The sequence below is a fragment of the Beta vulgaris genome, chromosome 6 (genome assembly GCF_026745355.1).
Source record: "Beta vulgaris subsp. vulgaris cultivar EL10 chromosome 6, EL10.2, whole genome shotgun sequence".
NCBI classification, from domain to species: Eukaryota; Viridiplantae; Streptophyta; class Magnoliopsida; order Caryophyllales; family Amaranthaceae; genus Beta; species Beta vulgaris.
Window position 1 is genome coordinate 46,753,739 of NC_079207.1, and position 24,881 is coordinate 46,778,619.

Genomic DNA, 24,881 nt, shown 5'->3' on the forward strand with positions numbered 1-24,881 from the left:
ATTCTTTTGTGATTTTATTTACACCTTCCATATATGATCAACCTGGACTCCTTCTAATATCGCCTTTATCTTAACTGGTCATTCTCTGAACAAATATCTTCGGATTCTGGAAATGTCAATGTCTAAACCACTGCGGTCGGTTCTTGAATGTTTTAATTTGAGCAACCCTATTGAACCTCCAGATCAATACTATGTTGAACCAATTTTACCTAGTGTGCTTACCCCTTAACCCCCACCTCTCCAAACAATCTTTAGTGCACAGTACATACATAATGGATCATGATTTGATCATATACCAGCTGAGCGTAACGCAAAATCCACAGAATAAATAACAAAACCACACATGCCCAATCACTCTGAATGTAAACGTGAAGAGAACACCAAGACTAGCATATCCAATATGCAAATGTCCCCTTCTGCCCATGACAGATAGATGGATTGTAAAGAGACCAGCTGCAACCAACGAAACATTTAGATCTAGGTTTCAGCAACTGGATCTGCAAGTTTGGGAGTAATCCCTTAATTTAACATGCAAAACATTAGGGCTTTTTCTGAGTTGGGTAAGGTGAATCAGCTAGTGCATTTTAGGAGTACTACCTATTGTTTCAGCTACCTTCTTTAGCAACAGAATCTAAAAGCTCGATGTCTTGTCTTCTCTTACTGGTTTGATATGTTTTTCTCTTTCCTCCACCTGAAAGCATCATGTATGCTAAACACCCATTCTTCTTCGAGCATTGAGTTTTCACATTTTGTGGCCCCTTTTTTGATGGAATTTTCTCATACAAAATATTCACCTCCTAGTACCTTATCCTTGTATACTCAATAAGTTATTGCTTTTTATATAAACTTCAATTAGAGACAGTGAAGAAAAAGAACAACGAAATCTTTTCTTCAAAAACAAATCACTAAGACACTGTCAGTAATAAAACCTAAAGAATAATTGATAGGTCAATGAATAAATCATGCCATAACTGATACCACCATTCAAAGATGCATGATAATTTGCCTACCCCAATGAACTAAAAGTAAAACCAGCTAGCAAACTACATTCCCATGTTTATCCCGTATTCCCATGTAGAGGAGCATACCACAATCCAGATTCCAGGCAGAATTGTCAACCTATAAATAGAGGTTTATTTCAACTATATTCAACTTCAGCCACAAACAGAATAACTTTCATTCAAATAGTGCTAGTCACCTGACTTCTGGATTATAGGTCCTACTAAGTTGACGCCCAAAAGAAACTCAAGTAGCCAAGCCCCTTAACAGATTTGTGCCAAACAAAGCACGTCTCTTACAAATCTTTCCAACAATGGAAGGATTTGATTATTAAGAGGGGAAGGAAAATGAATCCTCCCGATTCATTTCCCTTCCCTTCGCCCATATTGTACCAAACACAAGATATTTAATGCCTCCCTTTTTCTTCTGATCCTTTCCTTCTAAATCCCCCTATCCAGCAAATTATTGAACTCCTACAATGCCTGCCAGGAATGTCTTAAAAGCAACAAACAGTGAGCTATTCATCACAAGTGAGTTTAGTTGACAATCTATATATGCACAACAAACACATACTGAGTTCACTATATGTCCAAGCCCACAAGGCCTTCCAGGAACTTCGTCAGACACGCAAGATAATAAGACTTCCTTTTTCGTCTTCCCCGTTATCTTAGTTTCTGCAGAGTTACTTGTTTACTTCTGTAACTTCTAGTGTTTTATTCTGAAATGAGCTTTTCTAAACCAAACAAGATTTGGGAGTTGGATAAAAAATAAGTCAGAATCAAGCATACCTTCCATAAAGCACCTTAAGAAAATTAATTTCTTGCTCATACTCATGGCTCCTTGTAGGCAGTTTGTAGTTACCATGCAAATGCTCAGCGGGGCTGAAACCCAATACCTAGACACGAGTATTAGATACATTTAGTATGGGCAATAACACAACATTATCAGTACAAAACTTGAAGTAATAAGTTGTTTTCTAGCATTACAAATGATCTGACCTTTTCATTCTCAATAGTCCAGTTGTAGTCCTTGCACAGCTCATAAAATGAAAACAAGTCTCCCTATAAGATTAAAGGGTATCAGTAAAACTTAGAAAGCGCGGGTGAAAACGATATGAACAAGTATGTGACTCCTCTTGCCTCAATTAAGAAAGGGAAAATAGGCATTTCACGTCCCACAGCCAGTTGCTCACTTTGTACATTCAGGATGGCGGCTGATGGAACCCCTACTCTGACTTTACCATGTGCTTGACATAGAATTGTTCGTGCATTCCCATAAAAGGTGGCAAGCACAGTCTACACCAAATAGTAAGTAGCAAAATCATGCACACGGACACAAGAAGGAAATAAGTAGAAAAAGCTGAAAGGATAATATTTTCCTCTTACAGCATTGCCTGGTGCTACTCCAGATAGTCGTCCCACACAAGCATCAACTGCCACTATACTGTCATTCATACTTGTATACTCAATGAAGATACCCATTCTCGGTCCTCCTTCCACAGTAAACTAAAGAACATGTTAACAGTTTGAGGTGAAAATTAAAGAGAAGAATATCCGCATGAAAAGTTATGACTTCTGAGGCAACCCACTGAATTTTTGAATCAAGTAACTACTTTACGGAAGTCAAAAAGTGCAACTCATGAGCAAGGATACCACAAACAACAGTTTAATTGGGACTGGACAAGTTTTTTCAATATTGCATTTTTAGGATGTTTTGACAATTGACTACAAAGAGAAGTTCTCTAGTACTCTCCACAGAAGAAAAAAAAAGAGCCAATAGGCTGGAAGGAAGTTATAGAAAAAAGTAAAGCATCTTGTTAGGTGGTTCCTACTCTTTTTGAGGGGTGAGTGATCCTTCAATATAAGCATTCTATAAATGACAGACTTGTGACCCGTGTCATACACTATTACACACATAAAAATCTGATATATAAAAGAATTCCTTTATTAAATAAATAATATACATTTAATTTAAAACTTAAAATAAGGTACTCATAAGCAGTTCTTAAATGACACAAAAATTGATCAAACTATAAATAAATTATGGAAATAATAATATTTGCGCTTGATCAATTTTTGTGCTTAATCAAACTTTGCACTTGATTTCCTTTGCCTATAAATACCTCGTTTCTTCGAATGACTTGTGACATCCCTAATATCAAACACTTAAACTTATATTCGAACACTCAAACTCACATTCAAACACATTCAGACCTTCTAATTTCTTATTTCATGCTTCCAGATTGCTCATCCTCAAGATCTTTGCTTAAGACCCAGGCGACTAAGGGATAAAAACTCCGTGACAGTTCCACTTTAATTCTTATTTTACTAACCATTTACTTGTCATGATTTAGATGATTAAAGGACTTAATGATTTCTTGTACATTCTTCTCTACTCTTTTCTTTATTTGAATTTCTTTTCTATATTGATTATTCTATTCATATGCATGATTGTATTATTTAATGCTTTCATCATCTCGCATGCTTATTATTGTTAATCAGGACTTAAAGAACTATTCTAACTTTAAATTTAGATAATTGGACAATCTGATTAGGAACCCAATGATTAGATTGTTATAATAACATGTGACCAAATATTTGTCTTTTATTTGTTGAATGACATAGAGTAGTTATAGATTGCATTAACATATTATGTGGTTGTTTATTTGCATAAAACTTACATGAATCGATATTAAGTAGAGACCATCGATGGGCGAATTTGATTCCTGATATTATTCGTATCCTCACCCCTGAACTCAATCTATGATTTATTGACCATTAATGGAGTCATGACGAGGAAATACACATTGGATAAGTTCGAAAGTTGTCCCAAACATTCCCAATATCCAATTAGGTTTATAAGTCTTCCTTTAAAGACTTGTCCGCACCTTCTTTTAATTCAAATTTCAATAAAACATTTACAATAAGGTAGTCAAGTACGCGCTTACACCGCAAAGGCGAATAAGAACACGCCCAAGATTACGATTTGGCGACTCCACCGGGGAGGATTTTTTTTTAAAAAAAAAAAGTTTGGGTGAAACATGAAAAGCACAATTCATACTTGTTTTATATTCTTTTAAATAAAATTTCAGTTTTGCAAATACATCACTATTGATTTCAGCATAGTGTTGGATCTTAGTCATATGCAAACCTACCCAACCATAACATTTTTCTTTTGTTTCCGACTTTCGTAACTGGAGTGCGTCTTACACGTGACCATCTTTTTGCACCTATCTGCTAACATCTTGTCTTGCAGGTAATCAAATTACTTGGATTTATTGTCTTGGAAACTAACTTTGTTTTGCAAACACCGGCGATATATAGACCACTTCTAAACTACATAGCATTAAGAATCATTTTGTTCCAACATCATATACCTTGACTATCATTTTCCTAAACCTCAGTCAAAGTAGGGGCTAGGGATGGGCATGGGTCCAGGACCCTACCTCGACCCTGTTGGACCCAACCCTAATTTAAGGGTCTAGGTCCAACTTTTTCAGACCCTAAGGGTCCGGGTCCGGGTGTGGGTCCAAATAAATTTTATAGGGTCCGGGTCTGGGTCTTAAAATTTTGGACCCAGACCCTACCCAGACCCAACCCTTAGACCCTAAACGTATTTAATATATACATTTTAACTCTTTTTTAAAAAACAAACTGATTTTCTAAAAGACTAATAGCTAAACTAAAACACCAAAACACCCATTCAGAACTCTTATGTAAGTTGTGTTTGTTTCGTTTTTTTTAGTTTGTATGTTTGTTTTGTTTTTTTCAGTTTATATGTTTGTGAATTGTGTTTGTTTCGTTTTTTTTCAGTTTATAAGTTTGTGTTTGTTTTTTTTTTCAATTTATATGTTTGTGTTTGTTTCATGCGATTTTTTGTGTTTGTGTCATGCGAATTTCAGATGATTATTGATATTAATAATGCTGAAAATTTGGCCAATTAAAGAATTTAAGCCTGGACCCTCTAGACCCTTCAGACCCTAAGGGTCTGGGTCAGGGTCCAATTTTTTCAGACCCTTAGGGTCCGGGTCTAGGTCTGCAAAAAAATTTAGGGTCCGGGTCTAGGGTCCGGCTGGACCCTACCCAGATCCTACCCTTGCCCATCCCTAGTAGGGGCTATTGTAGACACAAAATCGTGTTTCCCCATGTAGTATCCAGTAATTAAATATCCTGTATAAAGGAAGAGCAATCGAATGAACTAAGCCCAAAGGCATTTCGAAAATCTAAAGTTTGTTTATCAAATCCAAGCCAAATTTTAAAGGCTCGATTAATTATTCCTGATAATTAATTGAATTTTTAATATTATAACATTAATTAGCGATAATTAATTTTTAAAGGATATTTCGAGACTCAGATTTTATTCCTAAAGCTAGCTAATTTCGGTTCTGAATCTTAAAATAATCAAAACAAACCGGCAAGAAAGCAAGTGCGCTTGATGCACATGTTGTGCGCGTGAGTTGGGCGTCAAGCGTAAAGTTGTCCTCAAGGGGCAATTTCATTTTATCTTTTCGTTCCGTTTTCAATTTCCCTTTTGCCTATAAATAACTTCTTTCTTCGAATGACTTTTGACAATGCTCCTTAATACCTCGACAACCCTAATATCAAACACTCAAACTCACATTCACACATTTAGACCTTTGAATTTCTTATTTTAAGCTTCAAGATTGCTCATCCGGAAGATCGCTATATAAGACCCAGGCGACAAAGGTGTTATTCCTGACGGTCAATTCCACTTTAATTTTTATTTTACTAACCATTTACTTGTCATGATGTAGATCGTTAAAAGAATTAACGCTTCTTGTACATTCTTCTCTACTCTTTTCTTTATTTTTATTTCTTTTATATATTGATTATACTCTTCGTATGCATGATTGTATGATTCAATATTTTTATCATCTTACATGCTTATCATCGCAAATCAAGACCTACAAAACTGTTCTAACATCAAATGAAGATAATTGGACAATCTGATTCGGAACCCAATAGTTTGATTGTTACAATAATATGTCATCAAAAAGTACTATTTGTTTTTATAGGAACTGATATAGATTAATTATATATTGCATTAACATATTATGTGGTTGTTTATTTACATAAAACTTGACATGAATCGATATTAAGTAAAGGCCATCATTTAGTGAATTTGATTTATGATCTTATTCGTAACCACACCCCCGAACTCGATCTATGGTTCATTGACCATTTATGGAGTCACGATGGGAAAATCTACATTGGATAAGTCTCAAAGTTGTCTTTATGATTTTCTAATATATAATTATGTTTATCAATCTTCCTTTAAAAACTTGTTGTGACCTTATTCTTAAAAGGCGCAAGGCGAACCGAGGCGCAAAGCGCAAGGCAAAGGGAGGCGCAAGGCAAAGGGAGGCGCAAGGCAAAGGGAGGCTAAGGCAAAGGTGCTCGCATCTTGTAGCCGACACGCACTTTTACTTATATTTATTAATTTTAATAATATCAATTTTCTTTTTTGTATATGAATTTCAGATCATAAACCCACAATGAATTATATGCATAATTGGGGATTTTGCTTTTTAGATGAAGTTTTAGGAATTTCTTGCAATTGAGTGAGGGCTTCTGCTCGAAAAGTGTTACTAAAAGCTTTAGGCCGCATCTCCACTCGCGCTTTTTAAAACTAAGTTGGCGACTTCTTTTATTTGAATATGTTTTCAATAAAATCTTTAAAATGACGTAGTCAAATACGCGCTCATCCCACATAGGCGAAAAAAGACACGTCGTTCTCTAAGTATCCCAAACAGTGTATTTATAATGCTATTGGACACAACATAAAGAAAAGGCATAAAACAAAATTAAATTACCACTTATATGATCATTTCCAAAAAATTCACGCCACGTTCTATTTAACTGTTATAAGTCGTTACAGCGACAATGCGAACATTACCACGAATGCGATTTTTTTTCATGTATATAAGGTGCTTCTCTGCATGAGTGACAGAGATGACATGGACATCATAAAGAAACCTTCTCTATGAATTTTATAATAGAGGAGCCTATTTGATTAAAAGCAACAAGGTTAATGACATCCGTTGTATATAATTAATAAGCTTAAGATCCAAAAAGACATATTAAATGTTTTTTTCACCAATCACCCCAAATTTTTAGATTATTAATCAGTTACCCTCGCACTTTTCAAAATTCACCACGTACCCCGAGTTTTATGGTAATACATCCAAATGCCCTTAATGTTTAACAGTAGTTAATTATGTTAGTCATTAATCCTATTTCTTTTAAACCCTAATTAACCTATTAACTCCTAACCCATAACCCTAATGTCTAACCCTAACGCCCTAACCACCCCACCCCCACCACCTCCCCCCCCCCTTCTCAGCCCCACCCAAGAAACTCGAGGTAATTGGTTAATTATGAAAAGTGCTAGAGTACATGGTGAATTTTCTAAAAACTCGGGATATTTGATGAAAACCCGTATATTTTATTAACACACAATATTTAGGGTGAAAACCTTGGCAGGCCTCGTAGCCCAAATATTTTGGAAATGATGAATTACATAATAAACTTTAAGGGACCTCAAGTCCAAGACGCCTTATCATTCTTATCTTGACGACAAGGTTTATGGTCTTACGTCTTATACATAAGTATGATGTGAAGACAAAGTTTCAAATTTCATAACAACGGTAACTAGTGTCATGAATGCTTCATAATACTTCTTTATTGCCATAAATGCTTTTCATTTTTTTAGATTTAGCTTTCACTACGACTAAATTATGAATAATTTCATGCAAAGAAACTAATTAGCAATGAAAATAACATGTTTGGTTAGTGGTACTAAATTGTGGTAATAATAATGTTTTTTAGTGCAAGTTTATGAAGACATTCCAATATTAACATCTATGGTAATGGAACTTGATGGCAAAACATGTGTTTTCCTTCATAAATTTCTATTACCACCCAACACCACCCTCCTAAGTGGTAATGGATGGTAATGAAATTTTAGCAAGAAAATAGGAGTTTGGGATAAAGTAGCATCACCATAGATGTTGACATGGGAATGTTTTCACAAATTTGCACTAGAAACCATTACCACCATTTAATACCGCTAACCAAAAGGGTCGTAAGGGTACTAAAAGCGAGGCACATACCACGTAAGATGCGCCAGGAACCAAGAAAATATCATTGGGGTGTACCATAGGTGGAGCATAAACTTCAATTGTGATGTTTTCACTGCGGACTTCTTTACCAGACTGTTGTCGAGAGGTAACCTGGTTTTTTAATTTTTGGAAAAAAATTAGTTTTCCATGGTGCACAGAAAAAGTTATAGAAAAGTTAAAACTAAGAGATTATCAATGTATGCCAACTTACACATAGAGTGGTTACTCCAGCCGATCTACCATGAATTGTAAAGTTGGACGCATTAACATATCCATCATGACCATCTACAAGATCGACTATTTGGTCCTCAATGTGCACTTGAATATTCATGAAAGCATACTGCCAAAATCAAAGATGAACTTATAAAGGATAAGGTGGAAACAAATGGGAACTTGTCACATCCCTATTATTGTGTTTAATATGCACCATACAACTTATTAAAATTTATGGCTCTCTTGCACCCAAAAGGGGAAACGAGAGATTAAAATAATGTAACAATCAATTCATTATTTAATCTTTTCTCCAGAACATCTTACAGTTGCATACACCAAACACACCTTTCATGTGGCAATGGTGCTTCCAAATGCTATGACTACCATATTGGTACCGTCAGTACACTTTGATAATTTACATATATGTGAATACAATCTTGTGTTATTTTTGTTTCATTTTTTTCTTTTTCTTCTTTATTTTTTTGTATTTAGGAGTTTATAGTTGAATGTATAAATTGAACTGACGTGAGAGGATCATAACTCGGTTCTATGACGGAAAAAGAAGTCCTGCAAGACAGGCTGCAGACCCACAGACAGTTTGGTTAAATGAATATAATGAAAAGCACATCGTCATGTATGGAAGTTACAAGTGCATAGATGAAATTTTCAGACCTATTTGCACACAGCAACAGAATAATGATGCTGAAATCAACTTAGGATTCAGAAAAGTCAAACCTGCGAGGACTCGAATGTCTCATCATCTGTTCCAGCGATAAGGTCAATCAAGATTAAGCTTCCCTCCTGCATGACCCAAGGTGGCATGTCAACGTATTACAACTATAGTAGTAAAGATCAAAATAAAACATACCATCAGGCTTATTCCTTTCCCCGATATAATTTTGATCCAGTCTGCCTCTGAAACCTTGACCTGAAATTTGTAGCAGGTTGATATCAAATTTAAATTGTTCAATAGATTGAAGATCATATAACAGAAATACTTTACAACCTAAGTCTGCTACATTATACTACAAGAAAACTACTCTGAACCATGGAATTAAAACTCGGCCCCTCTATTATGTAACGGCCCTTCTGTAACGGATTTGGAAGTTGCCGTTCGGAGGAATCCCGTTAACAACGTGACAAAAATTATGTCCTCGCTGTGTCGTCCTTTACGTAACAGTGACTCGCCGTGGGGGCATTTAAACTATAAATTTGCAAATATAACATTAAATCCCTTATATGTGAATTTTTTGAAAAAATTCACACCGCATTAGCTGCAATCCGTTCCATAAATCCAATACAAGCCGCTTCATCGATAAAGCGACCGTTACCTGTACTTAGAAAGGATGCATATGCTCATTCAGATGTTTCATTCTCTAAAAAGTAATGTAGCCAATTATTAGAGAAATTTTTGGAATCTGTATGAGCCTATGATGTAAGCAGATTATGCTGGGTAACCCCCATCCCCCCTTTCCCTTTTACAAAAAGGCAAAATTAGAAAAATGAAAAACAATTGCATACATTCTGCATAGGCTGAAGGTTATTTTAGCCCATACCAAATCGAAACTTTATCCAATGCACGGATAGAGAAACTACTTGGAAGATAATGAGAAGAACAAAGAGCCGCAACAAGAGTGTGCTAGTAAAACAGGAGCATTAAAGCTAATTACACATAACCAATAAAAGCTACAGATTGGGGGGGGGGGGGGGGGGGGGGGGGGGGAAGCGAGCGTCTGCACTGATATTGATGGATCAAAGTATGGCCAAACTGAAAGTGTTTCCCTAATTAGTAGCCGTCACATTTTCAATTTAGACTCTAGAGGCTTAGAGAATAAGCATATTTATAACACATCCATCAGGACAGAATTCAAGGCATGATAACAAATCAAGTCAGAGAAATCACCAAAAAGAGAAACTGACTGATTCTTTACTCAAGCACAGATTGAAAAAAAAAAAGCCTCAATAACTAGGGTGGCTGGATAGAAGAGGTTACCGCTGAGATAGCTGTTAGCGGCGGAGAAAGCCCTACATCAAAAACTTTAACCACTGCATTCCCCACACCTCTAGGAACCAAATTCAACCGTGAGCATTGTAGACCTGTTCCAGGCTCCATGACTTCTACAACTTCAGAATCATCCACGATAACCTCTAGAAAGCAACTTCCTCCAACAACTGAAAGATTCATCTGAAATTAGCAACACTTGAATTAGAAGCATGACTAGTTACAAAGTAATATACAGTTTAACTAGCATAAATTTCCATGACCCAGCTTCAAAGATCGCGAAGTTGCGGAGAAGTATCATTTTCTAATTGATGGCAGGTTGCGGCTAGACCAACCGAAAGGGCACCCGATGGTTCCAGTGAGGGTCCTTTTCGCTTGACGTTCTGCTTCTCTTTTTTGAGGTTTTTTGGTGTTGCTTTTCTGGCAATTCGGTGGGAGCTTTCTTTAAGCTCTTAAAGCCTTTTGAATGATCCATAATTAAGCAAGCAAAAGTTAGCATAAAGAATCCACAAGGGGAGCCGAGAAATAATGGCTCAATTTAAGGGAAGGTTTCATAGACTTTCACTTTCCAGCTCTTCCTTAAATGCAACAGTTTCATCGTAGCTAAAGGTACTGATGTACTTAGTCATCTTTTGATGCTTTACCTTGCTTGTTATCCTCTATATGTAAAGAGTAATAAATCGGATCACGGCAACGTTTGTGAAAAGAAAATTGTATGTTCTTTTTGAATTGAGTTAGTGTTGTTCTAAACTCGCTTATTGCTTTGAGTTAGTCTTAAGTGATAAGATTAGGGTGAGGATTAAATGAGTTTGTTTTAGCCTAAGATCCCAATAATCGTGAGTTTGTTTTAGATTATTAGTAATTTCAGTTTTCTAGTGTTTAGTGAAACAAAGTGAGAAGCACTTCTTTCCAAGTCTAAATACATTAGCAATCATCTGGAGGTGAAAATTCTATTGTGTTCCCAAATTTATTCCATTTTCGATGAGTAAATATTCTCTTTCAACAAATGTTCATTCTAGGCATATTTTTGAGCGAAAAACCATGTTATATTTCTCGTGAAAATTGTTCTATTTTCAGTGAGCAAATGTTCTATTTCAACAAATGTTCATTCTGATGAGTGCATGCATGACTCTGACTCTCCACCAAGCTATCTTTACTGCTTTCTTTGGTTGTTGCATGGTTTTACTTTACTCTTAAAGTAAGGGTTCTACATTGTAACCAAAAATATGTCTTTTTATTATGTTTGTTAGTTAAGTTCCTTAAATTCAAGTAATTGAGTTATTTTTATTCAAGTCTGGTTGTAATAATAAGCTTTTAGCTTGTTTTGGTTCATAAGAGTCTTAGTTGTCATGAGTTGTATTTTCGGAAAGTTTCCTTAAAAATTGGGGTGTATGTGGCGTGCAAACGGAGTGTCCTTGCAGCCATGTAGTTTAGTGCATTTAAAGAAAGATTTGCACATCTTTCCTTAAGTTTGTGTTTCCTTAAGTTCTAGCTAGATTCTAGGCTTGAACTAAGGGGCAACTTTCCTTAAATTACTGCTAGTTGGCCGTGAGTTTTGTGTAAGCTTGGGGAGCAAGGTTTTCTTGATGCTCCTATAAATAAAACACATGCCTAGTCATTAGAGGCTATGAATGTGTGATTTGAGTTTAACCTATTCCTTGTGAATATATGTTTTCGAAGTGAATCCAAAGTTTTAGCAGTGCATGCAAACCCTTAGTTGATCTTCAACTTGGATTAGTTGAACTTCTTCAAACCCTAGTTGTTGCTAATCCTTGGTTAGGAGTTTATAACTTCATATCATTTGTTACTAATCAGTCTGAAAGTGCCTTAAAACTTATAAAATCTGGAACTACACCATCCTAAATACTAAAAGAAAACCATCTTTCAATCAAGAGACTTAGAATAGCCTTCAAAATTCATATCACATTTTAAGCATATTTTTCAGCAAAAAAAATGTTCTATTTTCCGTGAAAATGGTTCAATGGCAAATGTTCTATTCCAATAAATGTTCGTTTTAAACTTATTTTTTAGCAAAAGATATGTGCTATTTTCCGTGAAAATATTTTGATGAGAAAATGTTCTATTTAAGTAATTGAATTATGGTGATGTTCCACTCCAACAGTAAAATGTTCGTTTTCGTAAGTGAACTCTTGTAATGTTCCACTTCAACAATAAAATGTTAGTTTGCATAAGTGAATTCTTATAATGTTCCACTTCAACAGTAAAATGTTTGTTTTCATTTTCGTAAATGTTCTACTCCTTTCATCCCAGAATACTCTTGAACTTATCCATGCACGTAATTTTAGATGATAATTTGTTGTTTAATTATCAATTGTTATTTTATTGAAAAGTAGATGTGAAAGGAGTTATTAGTTAGTAAAAGTAGTATTATTTTATTGTAATGAGAAATAATGTAGGCCAAGATTAGAGTTGGTAGATAATAAGAGTGGTATTATTTTATTTGGAGGAGAAAGAGTGTGGGCCAATCGTTAAAAGGTAGAATGATTAAAATAATAGTGAGTCACATCCCAAAATAGAAGTCTAAAGAGTATTCTAGGACAGATAAAAAAGGAAAGTGTAAAGAGTATTTTGGGACGGAGGGAGTATTTTGCATTATGGGGGCACAGTTCTCGTGCTCCTGGGAGCACAATCCACGGATTAATCTCGAGGGGTGTATTAGACTTAGATCACACATTTAGTAAACTTCTTCTTTGATGAAAGCTTATCATCAAGGTTTTATGACTTTATCGGCTTATCATATGAATTTTCCTGTTATGTAAAGTTTAAATTTATGTGTAGTTACAAGTCATCATAAACAAAGTCGCTCATCAACAATCCAACTCAAATCAACTACGACTTTAGCTCGGCTTGTTCATAATATTATACTACCTCCGGTCTTTATCAATTTACCCTTATTCTTTTTTTGGATGTCCCTTATTAGTTTACCCATTTCTTTTGTTTCTAATTTTGGAATGAGACCACTAACTTTCCATAACACATACATTCAACTTAAACATAAAATAATAGTTTCTATTTCCTTCTATGTCCCACAATATTGTTTCTCCTAAAACTTTGTGCAAAAAAAACGGGTAAACTAATAAAGACTGCAGGGAGTAGTTAAGAATACTAGACGACGAGCTGAATCCAAAAATCAGTTGGAGCTTATTTACTTGAGCAAAATTATGATATATCCTTCACCCCAAGGACTAAAATCTGTATGATTACGCAAGTGAGGTACTTTCTTAAAGGACTTGCCACAGCTGAACACTAATATAGAGCCGAGCTGCAGAGAAAACAATAATGTAATTTGTGTTTCTTGTTTGAACAGAATTCAACTATGCATTTCAGCCGAGCTCAAGCTACTCTATGTCGTTCGAGACAAGCATAAGCCATAAATTGGTAAAATGATATAAACGAAGCCTAGCCATGTTGGATCTAAGACCGAGGCTTGATTTGGGAAGTTCAAGGAAAGGAGTTGTGGTCTAAACAACATTTACTTTTAAGTTCAAAGATTGAAGAGCAACAAAACAAAATCGCACAGCACATCTATTTTTTCAGCATACTACAGGTAAAATGGGCTACCAAAATACACCTCCTAAATATTATGTCAAAAGTAAATGGGTAATGTATGATGGGAGAGGGGATAACTATCTATCTGTGGAGGGAATATCAACAATAAGTTCTAGATTAAAGAGAGCAATAGAGACAAGAGATAGAAAGAGAGAGCACCTTAGCCCTAATCCAAAACTATAACCAGATAATATAGCCTCAACATGACCTTGCAAATGTGACAAATTTGGGAAAGACCTCGGATATGAAATTACGCTCTTCAGTTCTGGTTGTCCAGTTATATAAGCAACCCTATTAGCTTTCATGTTCATGTCTCTCAAGTTCGCATTTATGTAAAATTGCTTAACTGTAACCAACTATTAAGAACACGACTTCTCCAGAGATAGAGCAGTCGGAACTTATCATTTAACAGAATAAGATGCTTTATGCCTGTATTAACCAATCCGTTGAATTCAAAAGAGTTGTTTGTGAAAAAATGATGTGAATTGCAAAAGAAAAATACAATTGGATTTCTACCTATACACAGAATTAATTTTTTCCATATGAACATAGGGGTTTCCCCAGACTCAAACTTGGAACTAGTTCGATGGAGCTAATATATTTCTCCGTAGAACGAAAAAGAGAACCCCCCCCCAACCTTAGATGTGCTTGCATATTTCATTGCAGATGACTTTCCCTATATGTTTAAGATTCAGTTCCCTTCCTCGGCAATCCATAGAAAGTTTGGATACTTATTTGATTCAACCATTGTAGCACCAGCATAAACTTCCAATATTGAATAAAAAAATAAAATTGAATATACCTTCGCATCAGGATTGAAGAATAGCAGGTTGTATTCTGGGTAAACTTGCAGCATAGAGATCACCTGCATTTTGTGAGAAACGCAAAACAAATGATGAGAGTTTCATCCTCCCACCCCCTCCACCTGTCCACCCAGCACTAAAGCAGTAAAAAGCGCATGGAAAAGCTAAATCCAAACTCAAAGTCCCAGACTCCTAGTATAAAATATCAATTTTATGCTAATCAAGATTATATAATACAAAGTCCCCTCAAAAGAAAAGATTATATAATACAAAATCTTACTTTAACTTTATGATGAAAAGCCCTCCACTAACACACTCTCTCTCTCTCTCTTATTCAATCAGCTGTCTATTCTTACTTTTACTTTATCTACCCAAAATCCTAAATATCGTACTATCTATTCTTAATATGCATAGCGAAACCAAAGAGGACAATAAGTTGAGGATGGAGGGAGTATTTATTAAAAAAATCACCAAGCCTGTTTACTTAAATATTATACTCTAGAGTATATGCCTGATGTAGTTCAATGGACCACATATTAGATTTAGTTTATAAAATATTCATTAACAAGGGCAAATAAATTTATGAAACAGATTAGTATAGCTTCATATGCTTATGTTAAGGTCTTTAATTTGGCAATTAAGTAAGGGTATTTTTAAATAGTTAGCCAGTTTTCCTAAATTCATTAAGGAATGTTTTGAATACTTATTCTCCAATTCATGGAAGATGGGAAGTTTCCAAAAACAAAATTAGTGCAAAATATTTCATCATTAATCTTTATTAATTCTATGACCCTAAACAAAAAAGAGAAGCACAAAAAATGGTGGTCTTTTATGGGGACAAAGAAAAGAAAAAGGAGATTATCAGGCATTTGATATATCTACCTTTCCAAATTTGATCCCCAATTTTTTGCAAGTTTCTAGAAAAGAAAATTGGAGATAACAAGGAATATATTCTCACCCACTTTTCTCCTTATTCAGATGGGAGTACATTCCAAACGGTACCAAGAGAAGAGAGGAAAGACATCTTGGTAATAGCATTATGCGGGCTCAGTGGCTCACCCGTTTTCCTCTTTCTTGTTCTGTAAGATTGTTTAATATTTACCTATACTCTTCACACCAGTTCTCATTTCTCAACTAGTAAATTTTCTTTGAATATCTTTACAGTTCTGTAGAACCGAAAACCCTCAAGCAAGTTTTACATTTTTTACTCAATATCGGGATTTTCTACTCAAGATTATAGAAGCTTTAACATATTTTCTAGATTCAACAGAGTTACTCTCTTTAACTAACTATTCACTCTGTCACACATTGTTTTACATAACTTCCGGAAAGTCGATGTCTCAAATTAATAACATAATACCTTTTCAGCTAAACTTTCCTACGCTTTTATTTCATAAAATATTTTTGGCCAATGTTTGAAAAGACAAATGTAAGGGGGATAAAAACGTTCTGAAGCAGCGAGTTTGCGTTATGGAACAGACAGCGTGGCGAGAAGTATCATGGCGTTCCACACCGGGATTTCAGGGAACGGCAAAACCAAAATACGTTATAGAACGGGAGAATTTTAATTCCATGCGCCAACCCCAAATATTACCTTACCTTTTCTCTCTCCAACCCTCTATTTTCGCTTAATATGATTTTCCAGTTTTCCCAACTTCCCTACCATAAAATTCTCATCATGGTGTAGGTAACATAAAAATTTCAGAGTTAGATTTTTCAGAAGTTACATAATTCAAGGAACCTTAGTCATGATTATAAATTTAGGATTTCGTTGATTAGATTTGTAAAGCATGAAAGAAAAGTTAATTTCTTGTTCTTATTTCATAGAAAATGGAAAAAGATATTAAAGAAAATAAATTAAAGAATTCAATCATGAGGTCCGATTAATCGAAAGAGTTTTAGCACTAATTTTTCCTCAAGATATTTATAGAAGTTTCCACAACATCGAATATGTTGATTGTTTCAATAAACTCCTTTTACTGATGGAATTGTTTTCTTTTTATCTTACAAGAACAAACTATGACATTTGCAGAGCATACCTGAAGATGAATAGCATCTTGAAGAAGATTCTCAGGAGCTTCAGATACAGGAGAGACATAGTTGAAATGATTCTGAACCTCAGCATGAACAGTGCACTAGAAAGCAAATAAAAAGTACTAGATAAGAACCAAAACCTCTGATTAAACACTACAACCCTGTTATGGGTTAATCATGGTGAGATGATAAGAGAAGGAGACATTTAACCAACCACAGATCAGATGATACATATACTGCCTCATCATACAAGGTCCAAACATGCATCTAACTAAAAAGATATTATAGAAACTACTCATCAGGAGATGACTTCAATATTCTATTGTATTAGTATTTCCAACCAAAAAATATATTGGAGAAAATACAAAGTTCGTCATGAGAAATAACAGGTACAGTTTGACAAAAATAAGATATATTCATGATTTCACTCTCAACTAGCTAACTGAAACATTCCTTTCAAGGATAAGAGTTTAATTTTGAACTCGGAATATACATCACTAAAGCAAGGGACAAAAATCATTGAAACTGAACTCACATGAACAAAAACAAATGAACTATTCAGATGCATATTAAAACATTGTAATAAAAATTATAATAGCACCATAACTTGATAGATACAATGGTATTACGGGTAAAACAAGCAAATTTAGAAGCCAGCATGCTCTAGTAATAAGATAATTCAAACGAGGTGCGATCAGCAGCTGGTTACATTAGTTCTATATTTGTATACAGAAGATATTGTCAGGAACAATATATTTAGAGCATAGATATAGTTACCAGAAACAAAGACAAAGCATAGGCCAGCGTATTAAACAAAGATCCCAACATGGAGAGATAGCCAAAAAGTTACTTAACACAGACCAGCAATTCAAACGATACCACAACAATCACCAATATGCTTAGATGTTCCAACAGTACCTGTCCTGATGCATTCTCTAGACGTAAAAATCTTTCCCAACTGGATAAAGACATCTGAGAATTATAAGCCTCATCCCAAGATGCCAACTCCTGACAATTGTTCAATTCCCATCTTAAGGGGATAGAAGATGAGTTGGCAAAAGCATGTCCAGAATTGCTAATTCCTACTGCTGATACTCTAATGGTCTGCCCATTTGCTACAGATATCGGCATGGAGCGAATGCGGCCAGGATTACGGTCAGCTTGAATAGCATTTTGTATAATGTCCAATTTGTTTACTGTAACAGTGACATATATTTAGTCAGAATGTGCAATAATTGGAATGTAAGGCTAGTACGCAAACCACCTCGATAATAATTCTTTTTCCCTTAAATGACTCCCGAAGGAGGAATCTGGTTTCTAAGACATAATCGAAGCAAATTGTATTGAGGAATGATTTCATCATGATTAATTATGGAAACAAATGGAAGAATCTGCTTCACTCATGTCACATGCAATTTGCTAGGAGTCGCTTGACGCTTAAGGACTTCTTTGCGGGCAAAGGCTGTTGAGTGTTGATACTTGCTTTCCTGTAACATTTACAATTCGGGATTTGTACGCATTGCTATATACGGTTTCATGGAACACACTTTATCTGTGTAGACTAGCTTTCTCTTATTGTGGCTTCTCTTTAGTATCTAATAGTGTTTTCTAAGGAGTCTTTCTTCACATGTTCAGTGCATTTACTATGTTCTAGTATTATTGCTAATTTGATCTGTTACAGAATTAGTTATCCTTTGCATTGCACATTCACCCTCTATCATTTCGCAAGAGTCTGAATACAAATTGATGAAGGAATAGGAAACAAACCAGGTTCATCAGCGAGAACCACAATTGAAGAGGGAAAGCTACAATCAATCCGCAATATTGCCTCAGCAACCACAGGCAGTGGATGGTCATCTCCCACCATATTCCCACGTTTGAAAACAAGTGTCTGAAAATAAGGTTAATTTCCAACTAACAAGATAAGTCAACTTATACCAAATATATATCTTTAATGCAAAAAAATTAAAAACAATTGGACTTACAAAGTTACCAAGCACTTGGCATAAAATTATGTATTCATTTCCTTCTGAATTTTTTACTTGCTGAACCAAGGCTCCATCTTTTGGAAGGGAACACAATTCATCAAGAACATCAACTTTTTGGATGTAATCAATATCTTTCCTCCACCTTTCAGGTCCTCCAACAAGTACAACATTTGAATAGGACCCAGGTGTGAGATATAAATTCTTTAGATTTTTCAATCCAATATGGATTCCTTTTTCCTCCAAATCAAACCAGTAACCACCAAACTTATTGCCATCTCTAGCTTGATGTACCATAAGTGGTGAAAAGGCTGCAACTGGAGCAGATGCTTTCAATGATATCTGCCTGCTATAACCATTGTTTACATGACTTGAAAAAGTTGCATGCAAAACAGCTCGACCAGAACTTGCAGCATAAAGATAGGTTTGGGCACAAGCGGGACCAAATTTAGGTCGCTTGTTCTTCAGGGATGCCTCAACAGAGGAATTAACAATTATGAAAAAATCACTTCCACTATACCACTTTATGGATGAACTAAAAGCATCACAGCGGTAAAAAAAATCACCTGCAAGTATCAAGAATACATGAACAAATTGCTCAGCCCCAAAATAAATACTTCCTCCACTCCAAAATAAATGTAACATTTCTCTATATTATGTGAGAGCTTTGTGAGAGAAGTGTTACATTTATATTGGAATGGAGGAAGTGTGTGTGTGTGTGTGTGTGTGAGAGAGAGAGAGAGAGGGGGGGGGGAGAGGGGGGGAGAGGGGAGAGAGGGAGAGAGAGAGAGAGAGAGAGAGAGAGAGAGAGAGAGAGAGAGAGAGAGAGAGAGAGGGAGAGGGAGGGAGAGGGAGAGGGAGAGGGAGAGGGAGAGGGAGTGAGACCAAGAGTGGGGGGAGAGAGAGGGAGAGAAAGGGAGTGGCAGGGAGGGAGAGATAGAGGAGGGGGAGATAGAGAGAGAGATCATCTTAACGATATCTTAATTCATGTTTAAGAACTAAAGGCAACAAACTTTGAGTAATAGTACCATTTGATGCCTTCATAGCCAAGGAAGCCTGTAGGTGTGATCCTACAACAGTCTCCACAGGAAAGTATGGTAACATAACCATTGAAGAAGGCACAGCAACTTCAATACTCACCTACATGACAGAAAAAAATATATAATAAGCAATGCATCAAAAAGTAAAATAGATTAGCCCTTCTATTGCGAATGGGTGACACCCATTTGGGGTCCTCAATTCTTTATTACTTTTAAAGAAAAAAAAAATCAGAGTAAATGAACGAATTCAGTCATCAAAACAAGTATATAAGGGTCTTTTCAGACAGAATTCTACTTTTCCAAGTGCAGCGAGGAACACATTATAAAATCCTAAACAATATACAAAAGCATTAAATTTCATTTCAGTCTTCAATAATTCATATCATCAGAATATAGCAAGGACTGTACCAATAATTTGCCTCATCAAAAATAAGTCAAACCACCTTGATCTTATTCAAAAATAAATCATTTTGCTATACTGTGGAAGTATCATAGTACAGCTCCAGATGAAACTATGGTGCCACCACTCACCTGTACACCAGCCTAGGCCTCCCACAAGGTTTGCCTATGTTAAGCGCAACAGGGAGAAGGCCAGGTCTAGTATTACTCATTCAGGCACACCTGGAGGCAGCTAGTGGAGAGTGGAAGGAAACTGTCTTCCACCCAATGAATCGGTTTTTGATTCGTTTCATAACAGAATATATCATTTCTTGCTATGGAGCCCGCAAAGGAGTAGTAATGTTGGAAAAAGGTTGACGTGGGGGAATTCTGTTAAGAGTTAGCTGGCACAGCTGGTAATGTCATAGAGGGAATATTTTTTAGATCTATAAATAAAGGGGAAGGGAATCAATAGGAATTGTCTGGAATTTGGAGTTAATTAGTTTGTAATTATTGGGAGTATTCAGCTACTCGAAAGCTGGCAGCCTTTTTGCTACTGAAATACAAAGTTACACTTTTTCTTCTCCATATCATTCTCTCTTTTTGTAACTAACGATTGTTGAGCAGGGACTCTTACCAGTCTATACCATCACCACATCGTCCTGATTAATTATTGTCGTTCCTTTATGTTTAAGTACATATGAAATTAATGGATAACCAAGGGTTGCCACTCGGTTATTCGACGGAGTGATGCGTGGCTAAGGTGAAGAGTCCTAGTTCTGTTAGGACATTTATGTAGTATCCTAGTTCTGTTAGGAGACTATGTAGTTTAATTGTTTTAATTGCTTTAATTTAAGTGTTTGATAAAGGAATCCTATTATACTTAGGAGTCTAATTCCTTGTCATTGAGTCTAATTAGGAGTTTTATTTTGTTAATTATCTTAAGATAGGCGTGTGGTATAGATAAGTTTTAGTTTGTTATTTATCTTTATCCTTTAAGATAAAGATAGATAAGTTAGTTAGTTATTTAACTTTATCCTTTAAGCTTTACTAGTTTTAATAGGTTTAGGAATCTTGTACTATAAACAGGGAAAAAAAACGCGGTCGCGGTCGCGTTCTCGGTAACGGTCGCGTTTTCGCGGGAACGCCCCGTAACGGCCAAATAGAACGTTTCGCGGTCGTCGCGACGTGAATTTTGTAAAAAAATTCACATAGGCAGCATTTTAACTTTGTTTTGTTATCAATACAACATTTGGGGTACTTTTGATGGAAATTACTCTTTTTTTTTTGGTGCAATAGTAAAGGTGTGACTAAGTGTGGGAATAAAAAGAAAAAGAGAATAAAAATAGGGGACAAAAAAGAAAAAGGGAATAAAAAATAAAAATAAAAGGAAGAAAAGAAGACAGAGAAGTGGAGAACAAGCGAGATATTTTATCTCAGTTCTCACGTGACTAGCAGTCACAAAATAAAATGAAAAAGAGAAGAAAAAAGAAGAGAGAGAAAGAAGAAGAATCATCAGATCCATAAAAGAGAAGTAACCTACTTCAACAACGGCCGGCATCCACCGGCGGCTACGATGCCAGAAGCATCTAAAGGTATATCGCCGGCATTTTCTGTCATGACCGGTGAAGCAAGGGCCATCATTTTCCTCCCATACGCATATTAGGGTTTCTTTTAAAAATTAGGGTTTCTTTAAAATTAGGGTTTCAATTTTAGACTGCAATTTGAAGTAATTAAATGAAATTACTTGAGGGTTTTGTGTCGAATTAGAGCATGAAGAAGCCTGGTAAGATTTAATTCAAGAAATTTTAGTCCGATTTATGCTTTTGTTCTCCTTTTTCCTTCTTTGCCTCGCGTTTTAACACAAATGCGGCCAAAAAACCGTTCTAGAACGCCGCAAATCCGTTACATAACGGCAGAACGGCCGAGTTTGGTGTGAATTTCCTTCCACCGTTCTAGAACGGGTTTTCTCGGAACGGCAACTCTCAAACCCGTTACAAAGCGCCCGTTCTAGAACGGAACGGCCGAGTTTTTCTTCCCTGACTATAAATCAAGAATTTCGGCCATATGAATAAAGTAGAGAATATTTTTGAGTTAATTCTTGTGAGTTAAAGATTTAGGAGAGAATCCAAAACCCTAGTTGAACTTTGAGACGAAATACGCCTAAGTTCTCCATATCCTGGTTACTAGTTACTACTTTTGTTACTAATTCATTAAAGAATCAATCAAGAAACCATAAAGAACCATTCTTTAAATCAAGATTCATTCAAGATTACATAATCTTTCATATAGAAAAGCCACTAAACTACATCAAAGAGCCCAAATTTAGTGATTCTTGGTTCAAGAAACACATCACACAGGCTACTGATAAAGAGAGAAGGACAGAGACAGTCACATCCTTTGGCCACAAAAAGAATTCTAAGTCATAGGTACAAATTAAAGATGCTTAATGTGAAGGTAATTATACTACTCGTCATTTTTTTTCTCAAAATAAGATAAGCAGAAGAAGAGACAGTGACCAAACAGTAGATACCTCATCAAAATTGAGATTATCAAAAATGGAAACAACTTTCACAGTGGCTTTACCAGGCCTCTTGGCCTGAACAACACCCATATTTGATACAGATAAAATACTGCTATCAGAGGAAAGCCATCTATATTCAGCCGGTGTAGTTGCACAACCTACAAGACCGCCAAAGAAATCAAGGTTAGAGTAATAAATCAGCATAATGGATGTGCTAATCAATTGAGCCAGGCAAGGATGAGAAAAACCTCCTGCGGCATTTAGCTCTGCTTCCTGATAAATATCTGGTGACCACGGGAGCATAATGGATGACAATGAAATATTCCTTTCTTCTTCTATAACCCTCACTTGATCACAGACCATAACTTCTTGCACAACCTTTAGAGCCTACAGCAGAATTTGCTTATATTTTGTTATAGAGTGGGAAGGAGGAGATTCAAACTCCGTAAACAATAAATAAATAAAACCCCTTGTACAGCTTATCTTTGCATTAGATTTCAATTATGTTATTTCCATTTCTCCGTCATTGATTTGATGAAATATGGACTATTCACAACAGACTACATTAGGCGAAAGGGAGTCCATTCACTATATGTTCAAATGCTAAAACTTCGCATAATCTCCAGATTGATATGCGGAAAACCTTGAGAAACCACACCTCTCCAATCATGACAAGCATGAGCAGTACATTCCTGCTGCTACAAAGAAGACCCGAAAACTCAGGAGTAAACAGTACAGCAGACTTTTCGCAGGAACAGCATATGGTTTATACGAATTGGACAATTCTTCTTTCAGCTACAAAGAAGTGAGTCAGTCTTAGTAATTTCATTTATAAATTGTCACATCTACATAATTAGCAAACTACAAGTAGTGTGGGATTTTAGGAAGTGAATAATTCCTCTTTCAGCTACATAGAGGTAAGTTATTATAAAATTCTTGTATTGTCTACATAAATAAGAAACTATAGGTAGTGTGGGTTATTAGGTTGTGAGTAGCTCTCCTTTCAGCAACAAAGAGGCAAGTCATTCATAAAAAATTTATGTATTGATTCTCATATCTACATATACAAGAAATTATTAGTAGTGTCAGCAGAATTTCTCATCATAGTTGGCTTCGAATGAGAGATGGGATAATAACAATAAGACATCAAAATCAGTATATTGGCTTTGATAGATTTTTTTTCTCAGGAACATCTGATAATCTGTAATTATAGATCTATGAGAGATTTCGATTGGTAAAAGTGTGCAGAAGGCTTTAAGCACTCGCATTTCTTTTTTCAATGACAACTTAGTTTAAAAGGTATGTTTTAATATCTGTGAATTATAGAATTCTAGTGAGTCAATCCAATCTTTTCCTTAAAACTTGTCATCTTCTGGCAGATGAATTACAGTAGTAATTCGGTTTCTCGATCTGAATTTCTGATGGCTTCTTGAGGCTTGTGTATGTTCTATATGTATGATAGTATATGCAATTGTTCCAGCTCTTTCAGTTACTACAAAGGCTCAGTTCATCTTGTCTTCCATGTTTCCCTGTGTTGGCAAAGATTACAAGGCCTTACTGATTTGCAGTATTTGCAACTACTTAAAGGAGTTAATCTGCAACTGTCTTTCCAATAGAAAAGGGCATGTCAATCCACATCGGCTGGCATAGTAACATAGAACCCAAAAGTTGGTAAGTCTATTATCTATGTGTTTTTTAGAATAAAATGGAATTATACTAGTAAGCTACAAATATGTAAGCCAGCTTGACACTGCTGCATGGATAAGGACATCTTGTGCACAGAATTCCTGTTTTGTTTTGGTGTGCCCTATCCCCACCAATATACCCCTTTAATAATATGCTATGTTTATATGATCCTATTAGCTGTAGTTCTGATATCTAGGGGTGTAAGCGGACTGCGAAAAGTCCAGGGTCCAATCCAGTCCAATCTAGTCCAAACTTGTTTGACTGCAATCGATTCTAACTCCAATTTTTTACTCCAAATTGAACTCAAACTTTGGAGTCCAAAGTCCATCCAAATGCTTTTTAGCATATAAACAATCCAGTCCAAAGTTACCCTCTTGTTACATAAATATTCAACCATAAATTGTTGAATGTCTTATCTTAGTACCCTACTTACCCTTGTGCAACATAAATCTCCAACTCTAAATAATCTAAACTCTAAAATTACGTTAGATGGGTTGTTGTGTCTT

The 24,881-nt window shown here is 35.7% G+C and overlaps 1 protein-coding gene across 6 annotated transcripts in view; it reads right to left on the bottom strand.

The window, feature by feature from the left end:
* Window positions 1-24,881, bottom strand: part of LOC104896728 (nuclear pore complex protein GP210) — a 54,477-nt gene that overhangs the window by 17,881 nt on the left and 11,715 nt on the right. For all 6 annotated transcript variants that reach the window (XM_048647443.2, XM_048647441.2, XM_010683515.3 and 3 more), the window contains exons 7-23: window positions 22,938-23,076; window positions 22,699-22,847; window positions 19,776-19,887; window positions 18,748-19,313; window positions 18,530-18,653; window positions 17,681-17,958; window positions 16,768-16,863; window positions 14,728-14,790; window positions 10,347-10,538; window positions 9,222-9,281; window positions 9,089-9,154; window positions 8,352-8,480; window positions 8,132-8,251; window positions 2,385-2,504; window positions 2,139-2,294; window positions 1,998-2,060; window positions 1,788-1,894 (exon numbers count right to left, since the gene is read on the bottom strand). In XM_048647443.2, coding sequence (XP_048503400.1) covers window positions 1,788-1,894; window positions 1,998-2,060; window positions 2,139-2,294; window positions 2,385-2,504; window positions 8,132-8,251; window positions 8,352-8,480; window positions 9,089-9,154; window positions 9,222-9,281; window positions 10,347-10,538; window positions 14,728-14,790; window positions 16,768-16,863; window positions 17,681-17,958; window positions 18,530-18,653; window positions 18,748-19,313; window positions 19,776-19,887; window positions 22,699-22,847; window positions 22,938-23,076 — 2,540 coding nt within the window. The remainder of the gene's footprint in view (window positions 1-1,787; window positions 1,895-1,997; window positions 2,061-2,138; window positions 2,295-2,384; window positions 2,505-8,131; window positions 8,252-8,351; window positions 8,481-9,088; window positions 9,155-9,221; window positions 9,282-10,346; window positions 10,539-14,727; window positions 14,791-16,767; window positions 16,864-17,680; window positions 17,959-18,529; window positions 18,654-18,747; window positions 19,314-19,775; window positions 19,888-22,698; window positions 22,848-22,937; window positions 23,077-24,881) is intronic.